The sequence below is a fragment of the Podarcis pityusensis genome, assembly GCF_964106645.2.
Source record: "Podarcis pityusensis genome assembly, chromosome: 2".
Lineage (NCBI taxonomy): Eukaryota > Metazoa > Chordata > Lepidosauria > Squamata > Lacertidae > Podarcis > Podarcis pityusensis.
Genome location: NC_138029.1, coordinates 12993580 through 13017132, shown reverse-complemented (window position 1 = coordinate 13017132; position 23553 = coordinate 12993580). Strand labels below are relative to the sequence as shown.

General features: G+C 45.7%; 2 protein-coding genes and 1 long non-coding RNA gene across 9 annotated transcripts in view; 2 read left to right on the top strand and 1 right to left on the bottom strand.

The window, feature by feature from the left end:
- The first annotated feature begins 564 nt into the window (after positions 1–564).
- Positions 565–3955, top strand: LOC308471287. The gene is made up of 2 exons (XR_013982878.1): positions 565–1259; positions 3793–3955. It is a non-coding gene; the product is annotated as an uncharacterized lncRNA (long non-coding RNA).
- LOC308471085 (uncharacterized protein) overlaps positions 3343–23553 on the bottom strand; it is a 51271-nt gene continuing 31060 nt past the window's right edge. The window contains exons 1-3 of one of the 6 annotated variants that reach the window (XM_080995032.1): positions 7590–8705; positions 5038–5466; positions 3343–4589 (exon numbers count right to left, since the gene is read on the bottom strand). In XM_080995032.1, coding sequence (XP_080851158.1) covers positions 4426–4589; positions 5038–5466; positions 7590–7719 — 723 coding nt within the window. In that variant the 5' untranslated portion in view covers positions 7720–8705 and the 3' untranslated portion in view covers positions 3343–4425. The other 5 variants (XM_080995035.1, XM_080995033.1, XM_080995036.1 and 2 more) reach the window with 5 other exon arrangements.
- ASB8 (ankyrin repeat and SOCS box containing 8) lies at positions 9542–23525 on the top strand. 2 transcript variants are annotated; one of them, XM_080995025.1, is made up of 4 exons: positions 9542–9652; positions 15113–15275; positions 18685–18789; positions 20562–23525. In XM_080995025.1, exons 2-4 carry the CDS (start codon positions 15159–15161, stop codon positions 21189–21191), a joined length of 852 nt encoding a protein of 283 aa, XP_080851151.1. In that variant the 5' UTR covers positions 9542–9652; positions 15113–15158; the 3' UTR covers positions 21192–23525. The 2 variants fall into 2 exon arrangements, with proteins under 2 accessions (XP_080851151.1, XP_080851152.1); XM_080995026.1 differs by lacking the exon at positions 9542–9652 and adding an exon at positions 13251–13590.

Sequence of the window (23553 nt, the reverse complement as noted above, 5' to 3'; positions counted from 1 at the left end):
GCACCACTTTAGCTAATGGGGCCTCCTGCTGCCGCCGCGCCGCCGGAGCCCGATTTCTGTTCTTAACCTGAAGCACTATTTCTGGGTTAGCGGAGTGTGTAACCTGAAGCGTCTGTAACCCGAGGTACCACTGTATATTGAGAAGCAAAGCGGCTAGGAAGCCTGGTCTTTATTGATCTGTTGCAACAGGGTGCTCCCCTCACACGCAGGAGGACGGAGGAGGACCCAGAACCAAGGTGTGCCTGCCCTTATATAGACATTTTAAATTCCCTGCCCTGGAGCTCATGACCACCCCTCCATACATCATACATACATCACAATGATGTATGGAAGTGAGAGCTGGACCATAAAGAAGGCTGATTGCCGAAGAATTGGTGCTTTTGAATTATGGTGCTGGAGGAGACTCTTGAGAGTCCCGTGGACTGCAAGAAGATCAAACCTATCCATTCTGAAGGAAATCAGTCCTGAGTGCTCACTGGAAGGACAGATCCTGAAGCTGAGGCTCCAATACTTTGGCCACTTTATGAGAAGAGAAGACTTCCTGGAAAAGACCCTGATGCTGGGAAAGATGGAGGGCACAAGGAGAAGGGGACAACAGAGGACGAGATGGTTGGACAGTGTTCTCGAAGCTCCCAGCATGAGTTTGACCAAACTGCGGGAGGCAGTGGAAGACAGAAGTGCCTTGCATGCTGTGGTCCATGGGGTCACGAAGAGTCGGACACGACTAAACAACAACAAACAAAATCTGCCCTTTTCCCCTTATGGGGTATCCAAGAGCCTGTATAGAGTCCTTACGTGGGTTCCCTATTGGTAGGAGAAAATAACAGAGGCCAACCAGAGAATATTGAGAAGCAAAGCAGCTAGTGAGCCTCATCTTTATTGATCTGTTGCAACAGGGTGCTCCCCTCACTTGCAGGAAAGGAGGAGGACCCAGAATCAAGGTGTGCCTGCCTTTATACGGTATAGACATTTTAGATTCTCTTCCCTGGAGCTCAAAACCACCCCTCCATACATCATACATCACAGAAATGGTGGTCTACAACAGAAATTTGAATGTTGTTGTTTTTCCTGTCTGCCAGGTTATCTGATAATGCCTTATCTGATTGCCTTTCCTGGAAGTCTGTCACCCTTTGAAATGGTGATTACTCAATTCCTGAGACAATGGGAAGGCTCCCTGACCTCCTCCCTCCTCGCAGAGAAAACATTTGGTCAGTTTGGGAGTCAAAATGGTTTCAGGACGTCTTCCTGTGCTGATCTATGTACGTGCTTGGTTGGTACATTTATGAACATTTATTATATATATAAAAGACCTTAAATTTTTTTATTTCAGTGGTTCGCCTCAGGTGCCAAAATATATTGGGTAGGGTTTTCGTGTACTTAAGCCCAAGGCCCTTAAGCAAAGGAGGACTGGCATACCCTGCCATACACAGAATAAAGATAATGTCACATTTGTGACATTACAGCACTGTAAGTGCAGGTTTTAAAATAATGTAAGGGTGCCACTGACAGGATGTGCGTACCACAGCATCCCGGATCATACGGAAGAAAGTCTCATAAATTTCAGTGGAAGCAATGTGAGGGACATTGTCGCACTCTGCATTAATTCCTCCAGAGTAAACACCACCTATTAATGTACCTACCAAGGGGTGGAAGTCGACTAAATTTTACACACAAGTAGGCCCACTGGATTTAATGGAGATGACAGAGGCGGTATACACACTGCTGTTTACTCTAGCTCCTGTATGCTTCCAACGCTGGTGTTTGAAGCATGACGTCTGCCATAATCTACCGTATTTTTCGCCCTATAGGACGCACTTTTTCCGCTCCAAAAATGAAGGGGAAATGTGTGTGCGTCCTATGGGGCGAATGCAGGCTTTTGCTGAAGCCTGGAGAGCGAGAGGGGTCAGTGCGCACCGACCCCTCTCGCTCTCCAGGCTTTGCGGACCTCTCCGCAAGCCGCGGGATCCCGGCGCTGGGCTCCCGCGGCTTGCGGAGAGTTGCCTGCATGCTGAAGCCTGGGCGCACTGAGCTCAGCGCGTCCAGGCTTCGCGGACCTCTCCGCAAGCAGTGGGAGCCGGCGCTGGCTGGGCTCCCACGGCTTGCAGAGAGCTGCCTGTTTGGGGGCTGGGGTCGGGGGAAGCTCGGGCTTCCCCCGCCCCAGCCCCGCGCCTGGGGGGGAAAAATAATTTCCCCCCCTTTATTTCTCCCCCAAAAAACTAGGTGCGCCTTATGGGACGGTGCGTCCTATAGGGTGAAAAATACGGTATATGTCTTAAATGTACTTAATTTAAGGGTGGAAATGCTTCAAGGGGCGTGTTATGGGCTTGGTTTGCAGATCACAGTAAGCCAAACCATGACTCAGCATGAACACACAAGCATGTGGGCTCCTAAGGAAGAGATCCCGGACACTTTGCTGCTCCCTGGTGGTTCTGCCATTGGGATGAGCTAAGCTAAGCTTAGTGTGTAGTCTGAACCCAGGTATGTGGGTTAGTTCTTCCAAACAAACCACAAATCATTTTTTTTAATAAAAAAAAAATATTTATTAGGGTTTACAATAGAAATAGATGTAATAAACAATATAACAAATGTCTTAACATAATTTCACATTTTCTTTGGACTTCCTCACATCTCCCGCTCCCACTTTCATCGTTGTAACTTTTTGCCAGCAATTTATTATCTTGTTTGCATTCTTATGTCCCATCTGTATATTTATACTCTTGTAATTCTCAAAGAAGTTTATATTTTCTCAATCTCACTTATTATCTTAAATCATCTAATTTAGTGGTGCTCAATTATTTATGATCTAGCATCCTGTTTAACATTCACTCAAATTACAATGTTTTTGTAAATAAATCTTGAATTTCTTCCAGTCCTCCTCCATCTTCTCCTCTCCCAGGTCACGGATTCTGCCAGTCATCTCGGCCAGTTCCATATAGTCTATCAGTTGCATCTGCCATTCTTCCAGTGTGGGTAGATCTTGAGCTTTCCAGTGCTTTGCAAGAAGTATCCTTGCTGCTGTTGTTGCATACATAAAAAATGTCAAGTCCTTCTTTACCACCCCTTGGCCGACAATACCCAAAAGAAAGGCCTCTGGTTTCTTTGTAAAGGTATACTTAAATACCTTTTTCAGTTCATTATAAATCATTTCCCAGAACGCCTTCACTTTAGGGCAGGTCCACCAGAGGTGGAAGAATGTTCCTTCAGTCTCTTTACATTTCCAACACTTATTATCAGACAGGTGGTATATTTTTGCAAGTTTGACTGGGGTCATATACCATCTATATATCATTTTCATTACATTTTCTTTCAAGGCATTGCATGCAGTAAAGTTCAACCAACAAACCACAAATCATAAACCATAGGACAAGCCTTGGCTACAGCTCTTGCTTTGTCTGAAGAGAGCCAAACCATGAGCTCAGGTGTGGATGACACACTAAGCCAGGGGTCAGCAAACTTTTTCAGCAGAGGGCCAGTCCACTGTCCCTCAGACCTTGTGGGGGGCCAGACTATTATTTGGGGGGGGGGGATGAACGAATTCCTATGCCCCATAAATAACCCAGTGATGCATTTTAAATAAAAGGACACATTCCACTCATGTAAAAACACGCTGATTCCCAGACCGTCCACGGGCCGGATTTAGAAGGCAATTGGGCCGGATCTGGCCCCCGGGCCTTAGTTTGCCTACCCATGCACTAAGCCAAGCCGCAGCACAGCTCAACACAACAGCTGAGCAACCAGAAGTAAAGCAAAGTTACCTAAAACAGTACTCTATATATATATTTGCGACCACAGCCACTTGAATGCTATTTTCCCAAAGATGGAAAAAAGAAAATGTCCTGACTAAAGAGGAATGGCAACAGAAACTACTGGATTATGCAGAAATGGCTAAGTTTAACCAAAGAATAAGAATCACGAGCACAAAGTTTTTAATAAAGAATGGAAACCGTTTATTGAATATTTACAAGACTATTGTAAACAGATGAAGACATTAGCAGGATTAATGTAAAAATGTGCAGTGATATAAAACATATATTGAATATATGGGATAAATAATAAATAGGTTTAATTTGGAAATGCAGTAAAAATATTATGAACGTAAGGAACCGCAGAAAGGGGGGGGAGGGGAGTCAAAATATGACACATGCAGTAAGTTGCTTTTTAATAGGTTTTGCTTTTGTTTGTTGTAAAATGAAAATTATAATTTTTTTAAAAGGAGTAAATTGCTACCATCTCTTCTGGATCCTGTGTGTGTTTGACTTGTCTTAGCACAGCATGAGAACCAGGCCATTGAGTCCTAAAATATAGAAGCCTCACGTGCTTTTGATCCCATATACAACCAAACTATAGCCAAAACTTAGAATGTGAGTGATATTTCAAAGTTTAGTTTCAAAACCTGACTTGGAAGTATATTTAAAGCCTAACTTTTCAGCTTTGCTGATGAACTTCAAGGTGGTCATAGTGAAGTGTTTCTGACACCCAAGTTTTTCTTAAACCCATCAACCGTGCAATTCCTTGCATGGCATGCCTTCTTAGATTTAAGTTCCATTGAGTTCGGTGTGTATAGGATTGCAGCCCAAAACCAATAGTATCTGTAAAGGAGAGCAATGGGTGGGAGAATTAAATTGGAAGGATCAACTTTTATTTTCTTTTTGCAGGTAAATCCAAGTTCAGAAAATGTGCATAAGAACATTCCCTACAAAACTTATTTCAGTTTTACATATTGGCCTGCTCGTTTACACAATATGCGTTTTGGTTTTGTAGCTCATCTCCACCCCAAACGCTAAGATACGTGCAGTTTCTGGTGCCTCCTGAGCTGCGACTTGTGCCGGAAACCCTCCCTGCACTCCCCGCAGATATAAGGCCTCTCGTCCGTATGGGTGCGCCGGTGACGGATGAGGTTCGAGCTCACACTGAATCGCTTCCCGCACTCCACGCACGCGTACGGCGTCTCTCCCGTGTGGGTCCTCTGATGCTGGATGAGGGCAGAGCTCTCGCTGAAGCGCTTGCTGCAGTCCCTGCATTGGTAGGGCTTCTCACCTGTGTGTATCCTCTGGTGGGTCAGCAGGTTGGAGTTCTGGCTGAAGCCTTTGCCACAGACAGCGCAGGTGTAGGGCTTCTCCCCTGTGTGGGTGATCTGGTGCCTGACGAGGTCCGAACTGCGGCTGAAGCCCTTGCCACACTCATTGCAGATGGTGGGCCTCGCGAGGGGTCTTTGCAGGGCCAGGAGGTCCTTCAGCCTTCCAATGCCTTCTTTGCACTGGGACGATACACCAAACCTCCTACTAAGGGCTGTGGTTTTCCTCCGCTGCCTCCCCGGCTCGCTCTGGCTCTCGCAGTCTCTTTCCTGACTGCCGCTGTCCAAATTTCTCCCCTGGGAGTGTTCTTCTGCCCCTTGAAGATCTGTTCTTATGGGGTCTTTCTGGGTAAGGCTGCCTTCCTTCCTTCTGCTCTCCATTATTTTGTATCCTGGAAAGAGAATTCAACTATCAGCAGAATATATCTAAGGGGGGTAGGAGAGCTGGGGGAAAATAATTCACACCTGACAACCAATGCTCCCCTTTGGTTTCTGATAGTACATGGGTAGATGAGTCTAAAAAGCCCGGGACACAAATTTTCATAGCCCTCTAATGTTGTCTATGGTGGCTCATTTACCAGAAGTAATGTATTTAGTGTTAACTCTGGAAGCTTCATGGGGACGCGGGTGGCGCTGTGGGTTAAACCACAGAGCCTAGGACTTGATGATCAGAAGGTTGGCGGTTCAAATCCCCGCAACAGGGTGAGCTTCCATTGCTCCGTCCCTGCTTCTGCCAACCTAGCAGTTTGAAAGCACATCAAAGTGCAAGTAGATAAATAGGTACCGCTCCGGTGGGAAGGTAAATGGCGTTTCCATGCGCTGCTCTGGTTCGCCAGAAGCGGCTTAGTCATGCTGGCGTCATGACCCAGAAGCTGTACGCCAGCTCCCGTGGCCAATAAAGCTAGATAAGCGCCGCAACTCCAGAGTCGGTCACGACTGGACCTAATGGTCAGGGGTCCTTTTACCTTTACCTTTTACTGGAAGCTTTTGAATGTGAAAGGCATCATTTTCTAATTCTGAGAGATACCCAACTGGGGCACCTCGATTCTAATTGCAGTACAGCACTTGACATGCCGTGGTGTTTTAAGTATTATGGTATATAATATTCAAGAGGTGGTACACCACAGGATTAATATTTGACACTGTTGCTGCAACTGGCAATAGTGTACACACACAGGAACAGGGAACCGTGTCCCAAATGCAGAGTGGTCAAGTGAGACTGAATTGGCACACTCCTTACCACCAGCACCTCTCTGAAAACATTCCATGTGTGCTAAAGGTGTGTGCTACAGTCCAACAGGAGAATTTGTGTTATTAATAATATTCAATCTAGAGTTATGAGTGAGTCCAACCCCAGGTCTGGCTTTTCAGCCACACCATTTGTCTGTTGGGTTCCTCCTGTTACAGCAGGACAAAGGTCTATCCAGGGAACAAAGACTGATTGCTCTGGTTGTCACAGATTATGATATAGTGATGTGAGGTAAAGGTAAAGGGACCCCTGACCATTACGTCCAGTCGTGGACGACTCTGGGGTTGCATGCTCATCTCGCTCTATAGGCCAAGGGAGCCGGTGTTTGTCCGCAGACAGCTTCCAGGTCATGCGGCCAGCATGACCTGCTGCTTCTGGCGAACCAGAGCAGCGCACGGAAACGCCGTTTACCTTCCCGCCGGAGCGGTACCTATTTATCTACTTGCACTTTGAGGTGCTTTCGAACTGCTAGGTTGGCAGGAGCAGAGACCGAGCAACGGGAGCTCACCCCGTCGCGGGGATTCGAACCGCGACCTTCTGATCGGCAAGTACTAGGCTCTGTGGTTTAACCCACAGCGCCACCCACGTCCCCCTGATGTGAGGTAAGGGTGTATTAAAAAAATAGGGGATTGCACAACAAGCAGAAAAACACAAATGAAAACTGGATTTCAAAATATTTTCAAATTCAGCCTTGATTCTACTTGCAATAAAGACTAACCTGCTGGCTTGCTCCCCCCCCTCCAAATACCCTCTGGACAAGGGCATGTTGAGATACAGTCTGGTTGCATGTTGAACCCACCAGAGCAACAGAAGTCAGCCCCCACCCTTGGCATCTGTAAAATGGTAAGACTAAAGCTACCTTGCAGAGAGATAGAGAATTCAGTGCTTTGCACTTCATTGTACTGTACAGCAATGAAATTAAACACCCACGCCCGCAACGGGAAAGGAAGAACATCAACCCCCAGTCCTGGCACTTCAGGGCATAGTGGATTCAGAGCGTAGTGAAATTATGAGATTTGGGGGTGGGCTGCTGAAACAGCTTCAGATTTTCTTTTGTTTTTCATATGTATTAACTGGAATGCATTTTATTACAATGATCCCAAGTGCGGCACTTTTCCCAGAATCCTGTCCCTGACAAGAGTCCATCTATCCAATAAAGCACATCTGATAAAAAACAGAGATTCCTTCCAGCAGGCAGAGTCCGGACCTAGTTGCTGCTGCTAAAGCAAATCGTCCTCCACGCTTCCCCATCTTGCATCTACTCACCGCTGCTTTGGGCACAGAAGATTTTTTGGTTTTGGCTGCCGCATGTACGGAGAGATATGAATTCACTGCAGGCACCACAGGGTGGAGACTGAGAAACCCAGAGCCAGATTTTGCTCAGCTCCACCAACATTTAAGGTGGATTCTGAGGAATAGAAAGTCCTTTCTCCATCCAGCCCCAGCCTCCACCTCTGATCCTAGGAGGAGACAGATGTGGTTGCATTCGCTGCTGCTTTCATCCTTGCCTTCCCCTTTGAGCATCTGGCTGGCTGGCTTTGCTCCTCTTCGGCTGGAGGAGTGTGTCTGGGATGAAGGGAAGGGCTGTCTTTTGTTCAGAGACAGCAAAGGTCGGATTCAGCCAGTGGCATCCTCAGTGATGCCCTTGTTTTATTTGCACGATGCCTCCCCTTACATTATCCACCCAAGCATGAAGATATATTCTTCCAAGTCTAACTTTACCACCTGTAGACTGCAATGAACCCTATTAACAATGATAATTATGATGCTATTTTAAATGAAACCTCCAGGCATGGAATTCCCAGACAGTGGGAACAGAATTCCCCAAAAAGACGAGTAAGCTGTATGTAATGACAGCAGCTAGGATTCTTTATGCACAAAGCTGGAAGGAAGTTCCCACCAAAGAAAAATGGATAAGTAAAGGGATGGACAATGGAGGGTTGGCAAAGCTAACAGCAAAAATAAGAGAGACTAATGATTGTTTTGTGGAAGAATGGAAGCCCCTTTTGGAATATTTAAAGAAATATTATGGTATGATCATGGGCGTAAGCAGGATTTTTTTTGGAGAAGTCACGGGTAAAAATGCCACCCCAAAAGGGGGACAGGCTTTGGTTGGGGGTGGGCAGAACCTGTTAGTTGAGTACTTTCGATGCTACCCCCCCCCCGCTATGCCCATGAGTGTGATGAATTTCCGAGCAGGATTTGAACTATGAGCAACAGGCAGGCTTAGAGATTATTGTCATGGTTATGAGAGAGAGAAGACAAGGGTGCAGCAAGGGGGAGAAATTAAAAACACCATGGAAAACGGGAAGGGAAGTCAATAAAACCAAAGAGGAAATTATCATGTATTGGAATGTATTTTTGGATTTATATATATAATAAAAAAATGAATTAAAATAAAAAAGAAGGAATTCCCAGATGTTGCCAGCCTTCACGTCACGTTTGCAGACCTCTTTGTAATGCAGGGCCAAACAAATTTGTGCACGGGACCTGAATAATAGTAATTTTTTATTTATACCCTGCCCATCTGGCTGGGTTTCCCCAGCCACTCTGGGTTGCTTCCAACAAAACACTAATACACAATAACCTATTGAACATTAAAAGCTTCCCTGAACAGGGTTGCCTTCAGATGTCTTTTAAAGATAGGAAAGCTACTTATTTCCTTGACATCTGAAGGGAGGGCGTTCCACAGGGCGGGTGCCACTACCGAGAAGGCCCTTCTGCCTGGTTCCCCGTAACTTGGCTTCTCGCAGTGAGGGAACCACCAGAAGGCCCTTGGGGCTGGACCTCAGTGTCCGGGCAGAACGATGGAGGTGGAGACGCTCCTTCAGGTATACTGGACCGAGGCCGTTTGGGGCTTTCAAGGTCAACACCAACACTTTGAATGGTGCTCGGAAACGTACTGGCCTGAAGCGCTGCTTTGCCTCTTCCTCCTCCCCTCCCGGGCCTAAAATTTAGCCAGGCCCAGAAAACGCCCCCGTGGGGGGAAGAAAGAGCCCAGCCTTTGACAGAAGCTGCTAAGCGGCGTATTCCTGGAACTCCCTTCGCCGGGGAAAGAGGCCTCGTTCGGAGAGCCGCGAGAGGATTGGCAGGTAGAGGGAGGAGCGGGGCGGGCTTTACCCTGAGACCCTCGGCAATGATTGGAGGAGACTGGTGAGGAGGGCGGGGCCCGCTGAGACGGAGCGGAAAGAGCGTCTTCGGCCCGCGCCTGCCTGAGGGGTTTCTGCTTCTTCTTCTTTTATACCGCTTCCGGGTCACCGGGGTCAGCGGCGCTTGAGCTTCCGGGGGCGCTGCTGGAGGGCGCGCGGGCCGGGGTCGACGCCGGGTCGGTGAGCGAGGCTGGGGCGGCGGCGGCGGCGGCGGCGGCAGGGGACGGGCAAGGCTAGCCCTGCGGTGCGGGGTCCGCTCCGTCTGGCCTCCGCGGCGGCGGAGGCGGCACCGCCGGGGAGGGGCGCTGGTGGGGCTGGTGGTGAGCGAGAGGCGACCCCTGGGACCCCCGCATGGGCTGGGCTCGCTTGGCGGTGCGACAACCCCCAGCACTACCACCACCTCTGGGAGGCCTCTGTGGGCTCCAGCTCGCCTCTTTCCCAACCGTTCGTTTCCATGCCCAAAAATGTCTGCCACAACAACAGCAACAATTGTTGTTGTTTAGTCGTGTCCGACTCTTCGTGACCCCATGGACCAGAGCACGCCAGGCACTCCTGTCTTCCACTGCCTCCCGCAGTTTGGTCAGACTCATGTTTGTAGCTTTGAGAACACTGTCCAGCCATCTCGTCCTCTGTCGTCCCCTTATCCTTGTGCCCTCCATCTCAGGGTCTTTTCCAGGGAGTCTTCTCTTTTCATGAGGTGGCCAAAGTATTGGAGCCTCAGCTTCATGAGCTGTTCTTCCAGTGAGCACTCAAGGCTGATTTCCTTCAGAATGGATCAGTTTGATCTTCTTGCAGTCCATGGGACTCTCAAGAGGCTCCTCCAGCACCATAATTCAAAAGCATCAATTCTTTGGCGATCAGCCTTCTTTAGGGTCCAGCTCTCACTTCCATACATCACTACTGGGAAAACCATAGCTTTAACTATACAGACCTTTGTTGGCAAGGTGATGTCTCTGCTTTTTAAGATGCTGACTAGATTTGTCATTGTTTTTCTCCTAAGAAGCAGGCGTCTTTTAATTTCGTGACTGCTGTCACCATCTGCAGTGATCATGGAGCCCAAGAAAGTAAAATCTCTCACTGCCTCCATTTCTTCCCCTTCTATTTGCCAGGAGGTGATGGGCCCAGTGGCCATGATCTTGGGTTTTGTTTTTTTTTAATGTTTTCAGACCATATTTTGCACTCTTCTCTTTCACCCTTATTAAAGGGTTCTTTAATTCCTCCGCACAGCAACAGTACAACAACAGAAATCCCGCCAAGCTTCTGTGTTGTGCATACAGAGATCTAGGTGGTTAGAGAGAGAGAGGTATTCAAAATGTACATGGGCGTAGGCAGGGAGGGCATCTCCCCCCATCAAATAAAAATAAATAAATACTTAATTTTGAAATTGTAGAAAGATTTTGGACAGGTTTTTCTGAGCACTTGGAGTCTAAAAAAAGTAATGTAAATTAACTGTTGTTGTGAGAGTTCATTCCAAATCTGCTAGACAGAGCCAGATAGAGGATGATGACAGGTGGTGGTCCTGTCCCCCCAACATAAATCCCGGCTACACCCATGAAAATGTATATCCTTATATGTCAAGTTAGATAGGAAGCCTGCGTGTGAGGAGAGGGTATGTGGCAATTAAGCAGCTTGCATTGAAATGCAAAAGGTAACGCAGAGGCAGTGCTTCTTAATTCAAAACCACAAGAGAGTCTTGTTGTCTCTTAAGCATTTATGATGACATGCTTTGTTTGTGTGGTCTAGAGCCCATGTCATCAGGTGTGTGAAGTGTTAGCCCAGGTTAGCTGGTGTAGGCACTTGGGCGTAAGCAGTGAAGTGTGGGGGAAGCAAAATGCAAGAATGCAAACTGACAATTATGTTAAAAACTTGCATATGTGTAAAGCACAGTGGTAGTCACAAAGAAGTGTTTGATGAGAACACAAACATTCTGGTGTTTGTAACCTATTTAACATCTGTAATAGGATGAAAAAGACTTGTCACAGAGACACACTGGTCCTCAAAGCTATTCTTCAGGTGGCATGTTAAGCTTGCTGCTGAAGAGTTCTGGGAATCTGAATTCTTGCTCATTACTTTGTGATCTTTCAGTTGGTCTTAACTGAAAGGTGTTAGTTAATCCTACTGCTATTTCTGAATTGTTTTCTAATTAACCAACAGAGCTAACTGGCACCTCAGTCCGCTTACACTAAGGCTATTAGAAGACGTTTTATGTAGTAATATGTCAAATGGTGTCTATTGCATCCCTTGCATCAGGTCAGCAGTGAAGCATACATGTTTCCTATTTTAGTAGGAGTGCATCTCGGTATGAGCAGTGATACATGGCATGCATGTAATGTGTGACAGGGAAGGGATGCATCACGCATTGTGACTAAAGTGCTTTCACTCAGAATACATTCAAGAGTTATAGGCAGGCAGTACAGCTGTCTGGGAGCTGGCAGAACTAGGCTGCTGAATGCTTCTTGTTTGTTTCTCGTGGCATGATAGCTATTCCCTAGCAGCACACCTTTTGGGAATTAGTGATTTATTACCGGTATTTATCTGTTTCATCTAATTCCTAATTGGAAGGCAGTGTCAGTCACAGCAATGTTCCACAGTTTCATGTTTTTCTTGCTCCCCCTTTCTCCCCGAAATGGGGAGTGTATTTGTCTGCTTAGTTTACTTTCATCTTATATACAACCCTCTATAGTTCTCTTGGCCACCTGAGTTGAGTAAAAAAGAAGGAATGCTTCTGACAGTATTTTATGTGTCACTGAGCCTGCAGCATCTATCTCTAGGTTAGATTACTGCAATGTGTTATATGCCTTTAAAGATGGCTCAGAAACTGCAGCTGTGCAGAATTCAGTGGCCAGGTTGCTTACTGGCACAAGTAGTTTCTGGGCTCAGTTCAAAATGCTGGTTGTGACCTAGGAAGCCTGGTGCTGCTCAGGACCTTAGTACTTCAGGGACTGCCTCTCCTCACATGAACCATTCTTCCCTCTGCGTTCTTCATCTAAGGTCCTTCTCCATGTGCCCCCTCCAAGGGAGGTGTGGAGGGTGGCAACAAGAGAAAGGGCCTTTTTAGTGGTGGCTCCCCCTTTATGGAATGTTCTCTCCAGGGAGGCAAGCCTTGTGCTGTCTTTGTTCTCACATGCTGGGCAAAAACATTGTTATGCATTTGGATCTTAATTTTCAGCTTACATTTTAGTGGGGTGGGACCTGTGTATATAGAGATACATACAGATAGTTTATGTTAGGTTGTTCAGTCCTTGTTTTTAATGTTCATTTTTGTAAGCTGCTTTGAGTTTCTTTTTTCTTTTTTAAAAAGCAACTAATAATAATAAAGTGTGCCTGGTGCCACCCAGTTTTTCATCTTGTTTATAAAAACAAATTAGTGAGATGGTGCTTGCATCACATATGCTATAACTTAATAGCCTTGGGTGCTACTTGTACACTGACAGCTTGCAAAACTGGAGCAGATTATTGAAATCAGGGTGACTTGCTGAATTGAATACTTTTATTCTGGTTGCAAAATTTGCAGGGCCTTGTCTTTTTTTAAAAAAATTTGAAACCCTTCTAAAACGAAAACAAGAATGATGAAAAAGGAGCACAATGTATTTTAAAGGTGGCTAGTCTAGGATGTAACACTTGCACAATAGATATGATTGCATCATGCAGTTTGGTTTCACGTTTTGTTCTTCCAAACATGCAAATAATGCATCCGGATCCTCCATATAAAAGGAGTTCTGTTGCCTGCTGCCACAGTGTGCCTTGAATGTCTGCTATTTTTTCAGTATTGTTGCATTGCATATGAACTCTGTTGAGTGTTTGGCATGCTTATAGCCTAGAATGGGTTCCACACAGATTTCTGTTGTGAAGTGACTGCCCCAAAGTCATCCTGCATGAGAAAAACAGTTACAGTAATCCGCCAAAAATAACAGAGAACATCCATCTAGAATAAGCTTACCACCAGCCCCCTTCCCGCTTTTAGATGCTAGTTTCCCCATGTATTCTTCCAGTTCAATAACCTTAGTTAATCCCCATCTTCTTATCTTTTTCACACACTCTCTCTTGTTGTCACTCAGCTGTTTTTCGAATGCCTTGGTACTCGTACATTTTGGCTCCTGAATGCCGAAAACCCAGAAGTAAGTGTTCCGTTTTTTGAACGTTCTTTGGAAGCCAAATGTCTGACCCGGCTTCTGACTGAGTGCAGGAAGCTCCTGCAGCCAATTAGAAACTGCACCTTGGTTTTCAAATGTTTCCAGGAGTCAAACAGACTCCCGGAACGGATTAAGTTTGACAACCAAAGTACTGTACCAGTGTACTTGGCTAACCAGGTCCCTTTAGAAAGCATTCCTCAGGTCCTGATTGTTTTAATTAGCTGTGCACTGAACAATTCAGAAGAGGCCATTAAAAAAACAAACACAAAAACTCTTCCACTGCTTCTGCTTCTGTTTATCTCTAGATTATTATCCCTGTGGTCAGGGTCCTGTTGCTTTAAAAAAACACACAGTACAAAGCCTCTATTGACTTTTAGGTCCTAAATACTGCAGGTTATCAATATTGAATTTTACAGTGCAGAACCTCCTACTCACTTAGGTTTCAGATTCACCCATTTTGCAGTTTGCCATACAAACCATATTGGTTCACTGTGACCTCTGTTTTATAGTAAAAAATATCCACCTATTCTCTTCCCATTGTCACAGTAACTTATCACAGAATGATTTTTAGCCTTCTGTTTGTAGTGAAGTTGGGAGTAAAGTTGTACAGGTGTTGGATGACCTGTTTCTTAGCAAGTGAAAGGAAGATCAATACTGTACCAAGCAAACCCACTACGCACAGTGACCCAGTGTTAATCTGTTAAAGCTGTATTGAGTCTGACTGGCCGTCTTAAGAACTGTTGCAGCATGTGCCTTAGTTTGTTCTAGCCAAAGTATTAATATACCAGTCAAATAATTGGCGTTTCTAACCCACCATTGCCCCCTTTGACTGGCTGGGGCTCTCTAAGCCTAAAGCAGAGATATTTCTGAGCTCTGCTCTGCTATTTTTTCAAAAATTATAGCTCAAAATGCATAGGGCATTGGATTAGGAAGAGGCAGTAGCAAAGTACCAGAGCACATGCGTCATATGCAGATGATCCCAAATTCTTCCACCAGAGCCTTCAGTTAAATGATCGTAGGCAGAACAAAAAACCTATCCAGGAGACCACATAGAGCGGCTATTGGTCAAAATAGACCATGAGTGGAGACTCAGACCCTGAATGCCTGACTGTCTGGTGCTTGGGCCTCTTCCCAGTCCATGCCTTTTGGTAGCCTTTGGGTGCTTTTGCCCAACTGCAATATGTCCTTGATGTGATCATGCCTCTTGCATGCCTGGGTGAGGTAGGTTGTGGAGTATGTGCATCTGAGTGTATGGAAACCTCTTGGTTTTGCATAGCTAAGTCACACCTGTTGCCCAATCCCCTTCTTGCCTCTGGCGCCACCCACCCTGCCATGCAAACCATCACTTGATGCTGCAGTAATCTTGTGCTGGGCGAAATGTAACAAGATGCCAAGTCTTTTCTTATTCACAATTTTTATTATTAATAAGTGTCGTTCCCTTGAACTTTTGTGCGCTTTCTTCCTTTTTAAAGCTTTCTTCCGCATTTCTCTTTTGTCTCCACCACAGGCAACATTGAGCATGTGAATTAACCCAAGAAAACTTGAGTTCCAGTATGTGGTATATTATGCAGAGCATTCAGAGTAAATATTCCTTGTCGGAGCGCTTGATCCGAACTATTGCAGCCATCCGATCCTTCCCGCATGACAATGTCGAAGACCTGATCAGGAGGGTATGTTGGAAGACTACAGAGATGTTTTAGCTCTGGAAGTTGTGTTTTGGAATCTCCAAAAAACCTCTGTATGTCTTGGTTCAGTTATACGGCTCAGTTACAGCCCTAGGCAGGATTTCCTTTGGGCTGCTGTTTGTTTCACGTACACTTTTAAACCAGGGTTAATGAGTTTAAGAAGTGGGGACCAATCCTGTGCATCCATGGTAACATATCTTGCATCTTTCTGCAAACTGCCTTCAGGGTGCCAGAGAGAGACAAGGCTGAATTAGTGTAACACTTTCTTTCCCCTATGGGATGGGACGGTAACCATTCATTTTATACTTTTATAAAAGTAAAGGAATGCACTTGAGGCCACTATAGCAGCAGCAGCAGCAGCAGTAGTAATAATAATAATAATAATAATAATAATAATAATAATAATTTATTATTTGTACCCCGCCCATCAGGCTGGGTTTCCCCAGCCACTCTGGACGGCTTCCACAAAGACCAAAAATACACTAAGATAGGGTGGCATTAACCTGCTTCCTGTTCCTAGTGAACCTAGAGCAGAACAACACTGTCTGGGAATGGCAAGCATGGGCTGCTTTTGCTCCATTAGAGGAGAAAGATCTCCTTATTTCCTTTTAACTTCTATTTCCCCCTGCTTTTCTCAAGTAGGCCAGAACAAATGTGCTGTGCTGTAACTGACCACACAGATACCAGTGGTTGAGCATGTAATAGACACTTGGACTGAAGTTGCGCTCTGTGAAGTATGCATTATGTCATACAGCCAAGATACCCCAGATCTTAGATCATCTGTATATTGTGGCCACTGCTGTATTTTGGACTACAACTGTAGGGATAGGAATCCTCCTTTCTGATGGGAGAGGTTATGTCGGCTGTGCCTGCTTGCTAACTTGCCCTTGATGCCTCTTAAGTGTAAATCTAAACTACTGAATATTTTTAGAGTGTATGTACAGCAGACAGCTTACAGTCAGTAGAGGCAAGTTTGGAAGAGCATTAAAACAATTTTACTGGCCAGATAGCTGTTCCTTGTTGCCCAGAAATCTGGGGGAGTCAAGAGGTGATCCATGTGGATTCTGGCTCTATAAAGGAGAAGGGAGGATAGATGTTAATTTTAGTCTCAGTGTTAAATAGTATTGAATAGTGTTCCTCAGGCCAGTTTAAATGTGACATTTCTGATATTCAAAAGAATATGTAGTCAGTCTTTAGCTCCAAAGGGCAGTGCTAAGACTACTTCAGTTTCTGATTTCTCAGCACTTGTAGTCACAGAGCTCCACGTTAGTTTTGATTGATGCTGCCAACTGCTTTGCTATATTAATTCCCAGGTACTTATTCTGCCAGAGCCCATTAAATGTGCTATAAGTCAGCCTGTTGGCAAAAGAGCCCATGGAAGCTGATATGGTTCTTGATGTTTGTTTGCTATCCTCGTTCTTCCTCTCTCTGCTGTTAAATAAAATATAAGATAGTAATCTTTCCAGAATGCACACGGTAACAGAGTGTTGTACATAAATAAAAATAGCTAGAGGCTTGGGCCTGAATCTGTTTGGTAAGACAGAAACACAAGGGAAGGGAAAAGAAGAGGGAGGCCTGTTTGGAGACGCCAGAGTTAAGAGATTAGCTTTTTAAAGCAGATGTTTGAAAATACAGGTGGTGACCATTTTAGGCAAGTTCAACTGACATGTGACCACCATTTGGACCCAGAATAGGACAGAATGGGGATGGAGCAGGCTTATGCATGTGGGGACCGGGAACAAAACCCCCGTGCAAAACGGTTGTCTCTAGTATATTATAATTCTCTCCGGGAGAGAAGGGGGAAAGCAAGCTTTGGCTGAAGGCTGGGGTCAGCTGATCACTTGACTATGGCTTATCAATATACTGTATTTTTTGCTCTATAGGATGCACCAGACAATAAGACGCACCTCGTTTTGGGGGGAGGAAAACAAGAAGAAAAAAAATTCTGAATCCCAGAAGCCAGAACAGCAAGAGGGATCTGGCTTCTGGGATAGCTGCTGAAGCCTCTCCCGGGCAGCTGCCCTCTGTCCCTTCCCCCACCTCCCGCAAAAGCCCCCAAGAGCTAGGCACAGCTCTTTAAAGAGCGTGCAGCTCTTGCTGGCTTTTGCAGGAGGTGGGGGATTTCCCCCATCTCGCGCAAAAGCCAGCCAAGAGCCGCACGCTCTTTAAAGGGAATGCGGCTCTTGGGGGCTTTTCTGGGAGGTTGGGGAAGGGACAGAGCCGCGTGCTCTGTCCCTCCCCCCCCCCGCAAGAGCCATGGGACGCCTCTGCAGGCCAGCGGGGAGCCTTCATCCCCGTGCCCTGTGGAGGCTTTGCGGGGCTATCACAAAGCCAGAATAGCTAGAGGGAGTGCAGCGCTCCCTCTCGCGGTTCTGGCTTCTGGGATAGTCCATGAAGCCTCCGGAGGGCAGCGGGATGAAGGCTCCCCGCTGCCCTGTGGAGGCTTCCCGCAGCTAAGCCAGAAGCAAAACAGTGAGAGGGAGCGCTGCGCAGCGCTCCCTCTCCCTGTTCTGGCTTAGCCGCGCAGCCTGCATTTGCTCCATAAGATGCACGCACATGTTCCCTTACTTTTTAGGAGGGAAAAAGTGCGTCTTATAGAGCGAAAAATACGGTACATCTGAAGTACAAAGAAGAAAAACCCTTCAGGTTCAATTGTCACTCAGTTCCCCTGAGTACAACCTGTGTTGCTAGCAATAAATTCCATGTCATTAAATATGAGCAATCCATACAGTTCCTTGTGACACGAGGAGACCCCAAGATGTGTATGGAAACAGGCCACTGAACCTGAGCTCCTTGTCTCATTGGCTGTGTTCTCCATAGTAGAGTCTAAAGAGGAAAGAGGATGCAGTTCTTTACTTTCCTAGCTTCCTCAAGCAAATGGAGTAGGCCTTGTGGGAGGCAAGTTCTCTCCCATTTTTTAGCCACCTTTGGAATGCTACGGCAATAAATAAATAGCTGTGAGAGGAATAAATGTGAAGAGACTGATAGGGATTTGGGGTTTAGATTTTTGGCTTAAATCACAGAGAAGCACCATAAATATGAAGTACCCCAATGTGGTATCACTTGCTATTAGATGGCAGATGTGTACTGTGGTACCTTGGGTTAAGTACTTAATTCGTTCGGAGGTCCGTTCTTAACCTGAAACTGTTCTTAACCTGAAGCACCACTTTAGCTAATGGGGCCTTGCGCTGCTGGAGCACGATTTCTCTTCTCATCCTGAAGCAAATTTCTTAACCCGAGGTACTATTTCAGGGTTAGCGGAGTCTGTAACCTGAAGCGTATGTAACCCGAGGTACCGCTGTATTGCAAAAGTTATTCATGATCCACTGAGATCAGAAAGAAATGAGCTGGCAGAACATCTCTTATTGTGCTTTCCCGATTTGTGTTCTTCCAGGGAGCAGATGTTAACTGTATGCACGGTACCCTGAAGCCATTGCACTGTGCTTGCATGGTTGCTGACGCCGACTGCATTGAGCTGCTCTTGGAAAAAGGAGCTGAGGTAAGAAGAGCCTATTTAAGAACAGGTCCAGCAAACCTACTCATATATGACAGATGTGAGGGGGGTTGTAGAGCACTTCTGAATGTTCAAAGGGGTTCTTATATGTTATCCTTGTGATAGACCACACACACACACACACACACACACACACACATCCTGATCACAGTATTACATACCGCACAACTAGATTGAGACATATTCCTTTAGATGCAAGAGCTTGGAGGGTGTTTTCAAAGCGGTTTGCCTTCTGGGGGCTGAGGTTGAGTGGTAACGAAATGTGCCATTTTGGGAATCTTAGGGTCAAGCCCTCTTGGGCATAGTGAATGGCTTGCACAGTTGTTAGGATCCTGACCATTATTTTGAATAGGTGGCTGGAGTTTAGCTCTCTGGCTCAAAAATTATTTGCCTGATTGATTGACATGGCCCAGTTTATTCCTGTGCCAGTTTGATCATCTGTTGAATTATGGGCAGTCTGGGTTTTTTTTGGGGGGGGTGTTGCTGCCCCTCAGTAATAGTCACATTCTCTTGTGTGTGTTTCAGCATTGCCTTTAATTTTGACAAAAGTTTTTACAGGTAGGAAAATGACAAGGCCACGAGACCAAATGTGTCATCGTCATCATTATCATCATCATCCTGGGTTTTAGAATTCCTAAAATGAGAATATAAAAATAAGATTATCAAATCTCAGTGGCTTTTAGGTTTGTATCCAAAAAGCTGTCTATGAATAAAAGGGCTCCTTCTGTCCACAGAAGGCTTTTATTTTATTTAATTTATAAAATGTATACACCATTTGAATGTAAAAAAAAAACACCACACAAAAATCCCAGTTCAGAGATCCTGGTGGTAAAGTGAAGGGAATAGATTTTCTTCCATTCCCCCCTGCAGCAACTCCCTGTCCTCTCTGGTGTTACATCATTTCAGAGCAGACATTTGAAGGGCACAAGGGGAATTATCCAAAGTCAACTTCCTCTGCCTTCTGCTGTCGGGAAGAAAGTCTGGATGCAAGTTAAGTTCTCAAGGAATTAGTGAAATCACACAAGTTGCCATCCTCTTACGGAGCTTAAGGCCTGGAGAACGTAGTAATCTTGCCTGTTCTGGATTACAACAAGCCTTCATCTCCTCCAGCATTCTTTCTTTGACAGTGGTTAGTTAAATAGCATCCCTCCTGAATCACTGTTGTGCACTGCTTAGAAACTGCAGTGACGGAAGTATTTAAATAAATATTGGCCCCTGAAATCTCACACACAGAGCAAGATGGGAGATGGCCGTCCCCTTTTTGTTTGCTGTTTCTAAAAAATAAGGGCCAGAGCAGCAGCATGATACAGTGGTACCTCGGGTTACGAACTTAATTCGTTCTGGAGGTCTATTCTTAACCTGAAACTGTTCTTAACCTGAAGCACCACTTCAGCTAATGGGGCCTCCTGCTGCCACTGCGCCGCCGCTGCACAATTTCTGTTCTCATCCTGAAGCAAAGTTCTTAACCCGAGGTACTATTTCTGGGTTAGCGGAGTCTGTAACCTGAAGCGTATGTAACCTGAAGCGTATGTAACCCGAGGTACCACTGTACTTGAGAGTTTTCTTTTGAGATCTGCTTCAGAGGAAAGTCGATGAATGGGTCTGGTATTAGTGGATCATGGGACAAGTGTTTTGGCTCATGGGGATTGCAGTGGAATTATTCCACTACCCATCTTTCTTAGCCAAGTTTTGGGTCATTTTCCTCTTGCCGATAATAAACTCCAAACACATGAAGAATCCCGTCTCTGCTTTTTCAGGTCAATGCCCTTGATGGCTACAACCGAACAGCACTTCACTATGCAGCGGAAAAGGACGAGACCTGCGTAGAGATCCTATTAGAATACGGGGCAAATCCCAATGCACTGGACGGCAACAAGGACACGCCACTGCATTGGGCCGCCTTCAAGAACAATGCTGAATGCGTCCGAACACTCTTAGAAAGCGGCGCCTTTGTCAATGCTCTGGATTACAACAACGATACCCCCCTGAGCTGGGCAGCCATGAAGGGAAACCTGGAGAGTGTGAGCATCCTTCTGGAATACGGGGCAGAGGTCCGGGTGGTCAATATGAAGGGGCAGACCCCGATTTCGAGGTTGGTTGCCCTGCTGGTCAGAGGACTCGGCACCGAGAGAGAAGACTCCTGCTTCGATCTCCTCCACAGAGCCGTAGGACACTTTGAGTTGCGGAAGAATGGCACGATGCCCCGCGAAGTCACGCGGGATCAGCAACTCTGCGAAAAGCTCACCACCCTGTGCTCCGCCCCGGGCACCTTAAAGACGCTCTCGCGCTATGCTGTGCGCCGCAGCCTGGGAGTCCAGTTCCTGCCAGATGCAGTGAAGGAGCTCCCTCTGCCAGAATCTCTGAAAGAGTATGTGTTGCTTAAATGACAGCTAAAGCCTCGCAAGGCTCTGTTAAGAGCTCACTTTGGTTGACTTACTTTGCAGCTCCTTTCCTGGTGCTTTCAACTGACTGTAGCAGTGATATGAAGTAGGCTTTTTTTGCAGATCAGTGTGTAACCGCACAGGGGATACTGGTTCTGACATTGGCTGGTGGTTTCCCTTAGTTTCTCATTTCCCCCCTTCTTTTCTTCACTGAGAGAGGCTGGAAGGTGCTTGAGAAAGAACCCTGCTCTTCGCCTCCTGCAGCAGTTCTTCCCTGAATTCCTAGATCTGATTTCTCCTGAGAATCTTTTGCACAAAGGGAAGGTGGAGCTACGTATCAGGCTGGAGGAGGAGGTGGTGGGGAAGGCACAAAAGCCGAATTATTGGTGACCTTCCTGCTTCTAGCATTACACTCTTGAGTCAGCAGGCCTGTCTTGCTATTTCATTTTCTGCTGCAAGGTAAAGTGGCTTGATGGATTGGAACAATGGCAGCCCTTCTCTGTTACACTGCCTCCTTTGTGTCTCTCCTATCCACTCATCAGATTGGCAGGAGAGGGAGAATTCTCTCCAAAGTAGTGGATCATGTTTTGATACTTTGGCCGGATCTTCATATGCAGCAGAATGAAATTCCACCACAAATCCCAAGGTGGTAGTGGACTGTCTCACTTCAGACTGTAGGTGGAGAATATGATTTGTGAATGGTCCTTGGCTGGGAGTCAGGTTGAGGAACCAAACCCCTGCAAGTAGAAAGCAAACGCCTCAGGGCAACAAGTTCTTCAGCAGTCCTTTATTTGCTGTCCGAATGTAAAGTGATAATGTAAAGCAAAAGCAGTGTGCAGGTTCAAACCGACATTCTGAGATGATAATCTTCCTTTTAATCATGTTCTCCTGCATGTTTAGATCCACCCTTCATCGGGGAAGGGTTCAGCTGAGCCCCAGAAAGCAGGCCAGTCAGACTAAATCACAGTGAGTTTTTTCTTTAAAAAGTCAAGTAGCAAGATAGGTACAAGAAGTACATGTATGAGATTTGTACCCTGAATGATAAGGAAGTTGGTTGCTGTCTACATAGTGTGCTCGTGTATCTTGTTTATGGCTTTAGAGCTTAGTAAGTATATTCTTCAGTCTCCTTGCAGTTTGAAAGTGGGTCTCAGCGCCCTCTGTTGAGCCTCATCGAACTACAGTTCCCATCATCCCTGGCCATGCTTGCTGAGGCTGATGAGAATTGTAGTTCAGCAACATCTGGAGGGTCATAGGTTTATAGCTATTCAGTTAATTTCTGGTTTGCTGTCACATTACTCAATTTCAGCTGTGCTTTACTGTGTTTTCCTTAATTAGCAACAGAGTGTTCACGGGGTAAGGGGTATTTTAGTACTTAAAACACTGCTGCATTCAAAAAAACCTCTAAAGGTTTCAAGGTGTTTCCATCAAACACAGGTCCCTTTAGTGTCCAAGCAACAGTAAAAGTTTATTACTACCTGCAGCTATGAATTCTGCATTTATTTACAGCAAATTGGTTAGAGGACAGAAGGTACATCTGAGCCCACGTGCTGTCGCAAATCTCCCAAGGTTTTGGACCAGCTTTTGTTTGTTCAGTCCAGTTCTTAAACTCCGATAGCTGACACACAGGGTTTTCCCTGATTGTAAAATTATAGCTATATTTCAATTTACACTCTAGGATAACCTAATTTCCTTAGATCACGGGGAAGGATGGATAACCCAGTGATACTGTTGCCTGAAGGCCCAGCTCCTTCTACTTTCAGCCAAGGCTTAAAAATGAAATGAAATTTTCTGAGGATAGGAGATGCTTCTAGGATTCCCTTACATCCCTCAGGATATTGCTGTTGGTTGGGTAGGGAGTGTGAACTAATTCTGAGCAGTGAATGTATCCAACTGGGCACCGTTAAATTTCAAGGCAGTGTGGGATTGCTCTAATCACTTGGTAAAATGAACAGTGTCCTAAGCCATGAGTCGGGTGGTTAAAAGGCTGTTTCATATAAGGAGAGCCATAACCTTATATGGAGATGTAGTTCTTTCCATTCACAGGCAATCCAGAAACATTGCACCATACTTTTGAGAACCGAAATCATGTCTTCCTTATAACAGTGGCAATGCAGTTGCCATCCACTCTGGGAACACCTCTCTCCCATTGAGTTAAGCCTACCTGAGTACATGCTGGACAGTCAGAAGCCACATATTGGGAGGAACAAATCATGCCATGAGCTCAAAATTCCCTTTGCCCAAGTGTTTGGTTGCTATGGAGGAAGAAGGTTCATTAGGTGAGCAAATAACTTGTGTGGAGTATTAAAAGTTTGCTAATTAAAAATGGTGGTATAGAAGCAATTTATTTTGCTGTGTGTTTTCATTGTGA

Bases quoted from the DNA above. Each gene is read 5' to 3' on its own strand.
- ASB8 (XM_080995025.1), top strand. From the start codon at position 15,159: ATGTGGTATATTATGCAGAGCATTCAGAGTAAATATTCCTTGTCGGAG. The intron at 15,276-18,684 runs GTATGTTGGAAG...GTGTTCTTCCAG, and splicing joins TCGAAGACCTGATCAGGAGG to GGAGCAGATGTTAACTGTAT. The intron at 18,790-20,561 runs GTAAGAAGAGCC...CTGCTTTTTCAG, and splicing joins TCTTGGAAAAAGGAGCTGAG to GTCAATGCCCTTGATGGCTA.